Raw genomic sequence first — 7,794 nt, 5'->3', positions numbered from 1 at the left:
CTGTCCATGCACTTCGGGTGTTGTGGGACCATCTCCTGCAAACTGGCTTGTTTCTCTACTGTCTGTTAGTATTGAAACCCTTTAAGTTCGTGCCCTACAATTTATTGCCATAGATGACTCGATCCTGTAACCACAAAAGTAAATTTACAATAAAACAGAATAAAATTGAATCCAGACCACCCTCTGAGTTTTCCACTTCTGTGGTTCCTCCTCATCCTTTATCCTCTTTCGAAGAGAGCTGTTCTCACTCTCTCATATATGCAGCAGCAGAACAGCCACTGGCCTCTCTGGGTCTGCATGACCATCAGCTGCCAACAGAAGATTATTGTTTTCAGCAAGATCAATGCAAGGTTATTTTCCTTGCACAGTAAGAAGACTGGCTATGGTCTGAAAATGTGCAAATAATTCTATCCCATCCAAGAACTGTGCATGGGACTAGCCTCTGCTGATTCCTCCATACATTCACTGTACAGAGAGACACAGAAGCAGCATTTGTGTGTCGGGTTTTCATGTGGCTGAATGTGGAGAAGCTCTGACCTGAAGGAACAGGGACATGCATGGAACTGTAGAAAATTTCTGCAATGTTGAAAAGGTCTTATTAGGAAATCTTGTTCGTCCTCATGCTGACTGTGATTCTGTTCCTGAACTGTATTCTCTGGAGCTTTTAGTGTGGTTTTTAAATGAGTCAAGTGATGAGATTTCAGTATTTCCCTTGGAAAGAAAACAAAAGCTATCCCAGAGGGAAGAAAGACAGATTTCCACTTAAGATGAGCCTTCTAGGAGGTGTTTTAATTTGCAGCTTTAATCAGAGATGTATGACACACTTCTTGTTCTTCTCTTATTGATGCTTTGTTGTTTTGGTTTTTTTTTATCTAGGTTTGATGATTCCAGTCTTTTGTGTGGTGGAGCAGTCGGACGCCTCTCTTGAATACGATAATCGAGAAGAGCATGCTGAGTTCGTTCTGGTTCGCAAAGATGTGCTCTTTAGCCAGCTGGTGGAGACAGCGCTCCTGGCTCTGGGGTATTCCCACAGTTCTGCAGCTCAGGCACAAGGTATTCAATAAAGTTCTTATCCCTCTTCTCTGCGCTGGCAGAAGACAGCACCTGAGGTTGTTCGATGTAAGGAGAAAGCAAGAAAATTGGTGGCAAATCTTGGAAGTGGTTGTATCAGTTGTGTTGATTATTTAATCTTAAACTAGGTGTACAACAAGCCCTACCTTTTACCTGCCTAGAAAGCATTAGTGGGATCTTGCTGAAGTGTGAAATACAGTGATAATGATCAGTCAGCATATACATGACACATTTGTTCTGTACCACGAGGCAGGTTGCTGCTTTGAGGAAGTCAGCACAGAAGAGGTGGATAGAATCTCTAGGTGTTTGGCTAGATGGTATCTAGTATTCCTCTTTTTGAATAGCATATTATAGTCTTTCTTTTTTAAAATTATACATTTATGTATATATGGCCAATAGTTGTAGTGGTAAACATGCAGGCTTATTTCTCCATTTTCACTTACCTACTATATTGCTGCAAAGCCCTTTGTAAAGCTCTACAGTCCCTTCCACTTAGAGATGATTCTCCAGTAGCAGCGAAATCTTAAACAAAGCCTTCCTCTCTCTACCCAAAATATCAGCTTGAAAAAAACCAAAGCTAAATTTCTAATCTTAAGGGAGTCAGGCAGGAGGTGGTGGATTGGGAAAAATCTTTCCAGAATGAACTTTACTTTTCAAGGGGCTTTTTATACTAAACAGGTTTTTTCAGTGCTTATTCTTCTGGATGAGAAGCCTGTAAGTTTCAGTTTCATTTCCATGTCACCAATAAAAGCTGTGCACAGTTAGAGTAGTTTAATAGAAGCTTTGCCTGGGAATTTGGATTTTATCTGTTGATTTTAGTTATTTTGTATAGCTAGGTATTTGAATGTGTGAACAGAGGGAGCTGAGGTGGTGTTGAATCCAGGAGTTCCAGGCAGTGGTTAATAACACAGGCTCCTTGTATAATCTTTTCAAGCAGGGTGATAATGATTCATTTCCTTTGTCAGCCTCTGCTCTGTGAGAGAGGCTCAGGTTCTTTATACAGGCAGAGCTCATGCACATGTGTTTATTTACACAATACAGTAATAAAAACTCTGCAAGAAGGTAGTTGTTTTTTAATGTGAAACATTTCATGTCATTTTAGGGACACTTATTTTCTGAATGTAAAAGGTCAGCATATCCCACTGTTTCCATCCTGGTGAGCCAGCTTCCTGTTTGACAGCACTATCCATCTCAGTTAACACAGTTGCTCATCGTGTTGCGAGCTAACATGTGGAACATGCTGCATTAGCTGGCCAAGATTTGATTCTTGGCACTTAGAAAGGGGAATGGGCTTTGCAAGAAACCTGCTCTGAGGAAGCATACCATTCAGTGCAGTGATCCACACTGGCTGAGCATCTCACTTGGGGGAACCTTGCTTTTGCAGCATCTCTCTATTGGGAGAATAGCAAGGAGGAGAAACAGATTGACTCAGGAAGGAGATTAGTCACTGTGCAGGGAGGAAACAGCCACTGCATTTTTGAACTACAGGCTTTGACAATGATCAGGTTTAGATACTAATCTGTCTCTTGATGTGTTGCTTGAATAAAAGTTGAATCTATCATTGTAATTAGTCTAAAAGAAGAGACTTGGGTATTTTTGTATTTAGGGCAACAATTAACTTCCACTAGAAAACATCAGAAGGTATAATATTTAGAAACAATGAAAGATCCGTTAGCTAACGAAGCTCCTGCTTGGTCAGTTGATTTAGCTTCACACCGAAGGACCAATTCTCCAGTCTTTTATACATTCTGGGAAAATACTGCAGGTCATGCTGGTTTTAAGATATGAAGCTGAAGTATGCAGCATGTTTTGTAGTATCTTGCTTCAGTGTGAGCTGTCTGCAAGCTGAGAGATGAGGTACAGGCAGAGACAGAGTGCTAGTAGATCTCTGAGATTGTTTAGTTTAATAAGAAAATGTATAGACTATTGGGCTATAATCTGTCAACTAGGCTTGACAGAAACATGCTGCTAAATTGTTAATATAAGGATTTATTTGGGAACACAATTTTCTGATATTAAAAGGAGGAAAACAAATAAAGCTATTTGCTTTATTCATTCTGGTTGTAGAAAAAGTCTAGTTCTGTTCTAGTGCTTGGGATTGATTTCATTTAGCAATGTACATTGATAAACAGTCACTTAGTGCTTTATGCTTTATGATCAGCAGAATTAAAGGATCTGCATGAGAAGCTGAAGATTCTCAGTTTTGTTTTTCAAAATGGTAAAGCTTTCAGCAACTTGCTGTGCAAAACACTAATGTGAATAGACGTCCTCATGTCCTCCAGGGACAAAGTAAATGTGAGCTTGTTAAAGCTTTTGTACTGGCAAAGGGTGTCTAAGCTGTAATGTAGTATGTAATAATTGTCACCTTTTGAGTTGGGAAGGTGTTTCATTTTGCCCCCCTCTTGTTTTGGATGACTCTGAGAGGAGTAGCAATGTTCACTTCATCTTGTGGGAAACATCTTTGCCTGTTCCTTTTAGAACAGGGTCTCCAGTGCCAGATAAAAGAGCTAGTTGTGGGGGAAAGGAGGAGTTGTGGCAGCAGAGAGAATTACTGTGCAATTTCACACTGCCTTCCCTGCGGTTCACCATGGCACTTCTGCAGACCTGCTGAGACTTGAGCAGGCGGTGTGTGCCTTACGCGTAGGGCCCTGCCTCACACTTGCCAGTACGGCAGCACGACTGAATCTGGGTGCCAGAAAGGAAAAGTGGCATGGAGGCGTAGGTGGTGCATTGCCTGCCTTGGGGGTCTGTGTGCCCGGAGGGGTCCTGCCGTGGGGCTGCCTGCCTGGGCAGCAGTGTAGAGCTGCAGAGCTCCCCAAGGACGTGACGCCGTGTCTGGGTGTATGAGCTATAGCCTGCACTCACAGCTGTCACCTGGCCTGGAGCCTCCTGTACTGGCTTGTGGTTGCTTGGCTTATCACGGCTAATTTTTAGTCCTGGTCATTAGGTAAATTGGGAAGTCTTAGCATAAATAATCTTGAGACAAATATGTATCAGGAGATATACATGAAAATGGTCCCATGCCTCACTGGAAGAAGCTCTTTATTCCCACACAGTTTGGGCAGGACACATATATTCCACAAACAGCTGGTTGTGAGCATTTTTTGTTGATGGTGGCGAGAGCAGAGACTTTTCCAGTGAGTGCTGCCCTTGTGAAACTTCCCTTTTCTGACAGGAGCTGTGAAAAGTCTTCTGGAACAGCATGGGAATTCATTAACAGCTTGGCACAGGGGTGTGAAAGTTGATGGTGTGAATGGCAACAAAGGTTTAATAAACATTTATGTATTTTTCTTTCATCACTTGAGTCTACACCTGACGCTAAGGAACTTGCTACATGTGCCTTCCAGAGAGGAAGTCATGCTTTAAAGGGGCACCTGTTCTGTATGTAGTTTAATAAAATTTTCATGCCCTGATGAATTTTTTTTTTTAATTTTTTTTGGTGAGTGTGATTTTCTAACTGGGCTATGCAAGAGAAGGGAACAGGTAGGGGCTATATACATTATATAGTGCTGAGTGCTGGGACCAAAGTAGTATGAAAGTACCTGCAATCTGGAGTACCCTGTGTGTAGTCCTTCAGATTTGAGACCTGGTGTGAAAGCTGATTCCCTCCTCAGTGTGGGATGGAGGAAGAGCAGTGCTAGTTTGATGCTTTTAGCAAGTTCTACTTTCTTAGAATCCATATGAAAAAGAAAACAGTGTGATTTGTGGATGTACACATGTATGTTTTTCCTTTGGACCAGTTCCTTGTTAGCTGTTGTGACTGTATACACAGAACTGATGCACGTTGTCTGCAAAAGCTTGCAAAGCAGAATGGGCCATTGGAATGGAGTTTGCGTTCTCCTCGCAGATACTCCTGCTAGGCGTGTCGGCAGGGCAGTGTGGAGTGCCTGCCCTGACTGCTGTCTATGGGCAGCTGTAGCTGGGCACAGGCAACATAGTTGCTTGGGTTAGTTGCTGTGTGTGGCCACCACAAGGAAAAGGGTGTACAGAAGAGTGAAATGGTGCTGAGGTGCAGAAGAGGATAATTTTTTTGCTGCCAGTGAGTGCCTGACCAGAGTAGCTCATGGTGTACATCTGCCCTAATGTCATGATACCCAGAAGTGTATCTCAGGACCAACTGTCCTTCTCCAGCTGTGAGGCTCTCATGTTGTTTGCAGCCATGGAAAGTTGTAGGACAGGCTTGACTTGGATTTGGTGCTTCTGCAGAGCACTGCGCTCTGGAGCACTAGTGGAGCTGTCCTTGCAGTGAGCTGCAGCAAGAGAGAAGGGTGGCTCTCCTGGCTGTGTAGCAGGGAAACCTGCACAGACACGTAAGGGCTCTCCTCTGGATCCACAGTGCACATAACATTTAGCTGATCGGTCCAAACCCCAGGCTGCTGTGTGTAGGAATGTGGCAGCCTGAAGGCTGGGCTCCTTCACTCTGGATAACCTTTATGAGACCAGTATGACCGTCTTGCTGCTTAAGGGATTATAACCACGTGTACAAATATTTGAAGGGTGTAAATACCAATGAGGGAATGGATTTGCTGGTCCAAGAGGGTAGGGCTCTGGGGGAATTGGAAGGACCTGAGCAGATGATTAGTAGGTGAAGATCCTGTGGAATATTCCTGTCCGTGCTGTCTCTAGGACCACAATAGCTTCCAATTGAGTGCCAGGTAAAGGCAGAACATACCAGCTGGGGGCTGTATTGAACATGCACACGCTGGTTTTATATTTCTGTATCAAGAAAGGTACAGTGAAAGTGTGGTGAAACTCTGCTAAACTGTGCTTGAGGTATACAGCGAAATCTGCTGCAGCTGGGAAGACCAGGTACGCTATTTTTAATGCTAGTGCAAGGTAGCAGTATGGGAAAAATGAGAGGAAACCTGGGTTCAGGTTCCTCCTGTGAATAATGTGCAATAAATTACAAGGGTGCTATAATCTGAGATCTGACTCCTCAGCCAAGTGCCCAGTGTCTTTTGTATGCCTGAGCCGTGGCTCCCCTGTTCATGTGATCAAAGGTGTTCTAGTCAGTAGTATACTGGCTTTAAAGAATAGAAGAGACCCTAGTGATATAATGACTTATATAACAAGGTAATACAGTGATCAACAAACTAAATGTTGGGTCATTTCCTGGCTCTGTCACTGTCTACTGCTACTTTTTTATTTTTCGTTTGTACAGAGAGAGAGAGCATAGTGGTCTCACCTGTCCGAGTTGTCAGTCCATGTAGAGTTGCTCTATTTCTCTCTGCTCAAACTCTTTTGCTATAGAGTATGATCACCCTGCTAAACCAATGCATCTTAAAACAACATAAAATGAAACAAAAAACCTCTACCCTAAAACAAATGAAAGAAACCAGCCCAACCCTCTTTGGAGATCTTTTCAGCAGTTTGGTCTTACTCCATCTATAATTATCAGTTCTTTACCTTTGCCCTCCTTGCTTCTACTGGGACCACTTTTTATGGGTAAGCTCTTCTTTCTTTTCTCCAGTTTTTCAGGTGAAATAGTAAAAGGCCCAAATCAAATAATTTAACAGTAGTATGTGAGAGGGGTATGACTCAATTTGACATCTTGTGGTAAACTGTGACATGCAATTTCATGACAACTTGTCTGGGATAGCTAAGAAGACTAGATTTCTTGCAGTGATACTCAACCGTCCAGAGTAAAGTTTTCCTTGTAAAAATTGCTCCTTGAATTGTACATTGCTTGAGTTGTATTCTTTCTCTTTCTCCCTGATGTTTGAAGAAAGTGGACTGAGTACTTCTCAAACTTTTATTTCCCTCCCTATATACATTTACCAGCAAATCACTGTTTTGCCTACCCTACAAAACTTCATGACAACTGTAAGTGAAACTCAATTACAGGAACCATGAGAGAAAGTCAGAATTTAATGAGAATATTGAAAACTTCTTCCTTCTTTTTTTTTTTTTTTTGATAGGCATTTCAGTGCATAATGGACACAGGGTTTGAAAGACACTTTGTTAAAGGTTCAGCATCTCGTGCCATTTCAGTTAAAACCCCAGAGTTATCTTTAAACATTTTTTATAACTCTTAAGAAATCTTATGTGAAAAATAAAAGAAGAGGTAGAGATTGAGGCTTCTTATATTTCTAGGGTTTACTTAAATTAGTGTGGGGATTTTTCATGGAAAATGTGACGTATAAAGAAATGTTATGATGTCATAAATATTTATATAAAAAATGGAATGTATTTTATTTTTTACTTTGTGTTATATATATAAACACCTATATAATATATTTCTAGTTTAATCTAGAATATAAGTACACACATATTTTATACATATACACACACACAAATACATGTTTATATGAAAGTTTAATACCTATATGGAAACAAAAGATCAAAGTCCAATTAATAAACCAACCTTTCAGGTTACTTGTCACCCTCATTCTCCATTTGTAGTGTAAAGCAACCTCATTATCCCAACAGCATGAACTCTAGTGAATACACTGGTAAGCAAACTGTGAAAGTTTTTAACTTCTAACCAGCAGTCAGGAAGCGTCTCTCTTTTCTTTCCTGCCACCCCCCCATGCTGGTGTGTGTAAAAGTTGCCATGTGATACTGGCTGATCCCAATATATTATTTACAGGATTCTTGTGATGGAACAAAACCTTCTACAAATAATAATCTCTTTTTCTAGATGGCAAACATCTGGGTAGTATAAGTAAATGGGTAATTTATTAGTGTTTGAACAGCTTAAAGGAGGGTAACCAAAGGTAGCCC

General features: G+C 41.4%; 1 protein-coding gene across 1 annotated transcript in view; it reads left to right on the top strand.

Annotated features, from left to right (window-relative positions):
* Positions 1-297: 297 nt before the first annotated feature.
* LOC104521288 (DNA-binding protein SATB2) overlaps positions 298-7,794 on the top strand; it is a gene marked incomplete at its 3' end in the record, with an annotated part of 70,039 nt that continues 62,542 nt past the window's right edge. The window contains exons 1-2 of the mRNA XM_029083787.1: positions 298-367; positions 877-1,053. Coding sequence (XP_028939620.1) covers positions 298-367; positions 877-1,053 — 247 coding nt within the window. The remainder of the gene's footprint in view (positions 368-876; positions 1,054-7,794) is intronic.

Source organism: Antrostomus carolinensis, unplaced genomic scaffold (genome assembly GCF_000700745.2).
Source record: "Antrostomus carolinensis isolate BGI_N321 unplaced genomic scaffold, ASM70074v2 scaffold14480, whole genome shotgun sequence".
Lineage (NCBI taxonomy): Eukaryota > Metazoa > Chordata > Aves > Caprimulgiformes > Caprimulgidae > Antrostomus > Antrostomus carolinensis.
The sequence above is the reverse complement of the archived record's forward strand: the minus strand, read 5'-3'. Positions and strand labels throughout refer to the sequence as shown.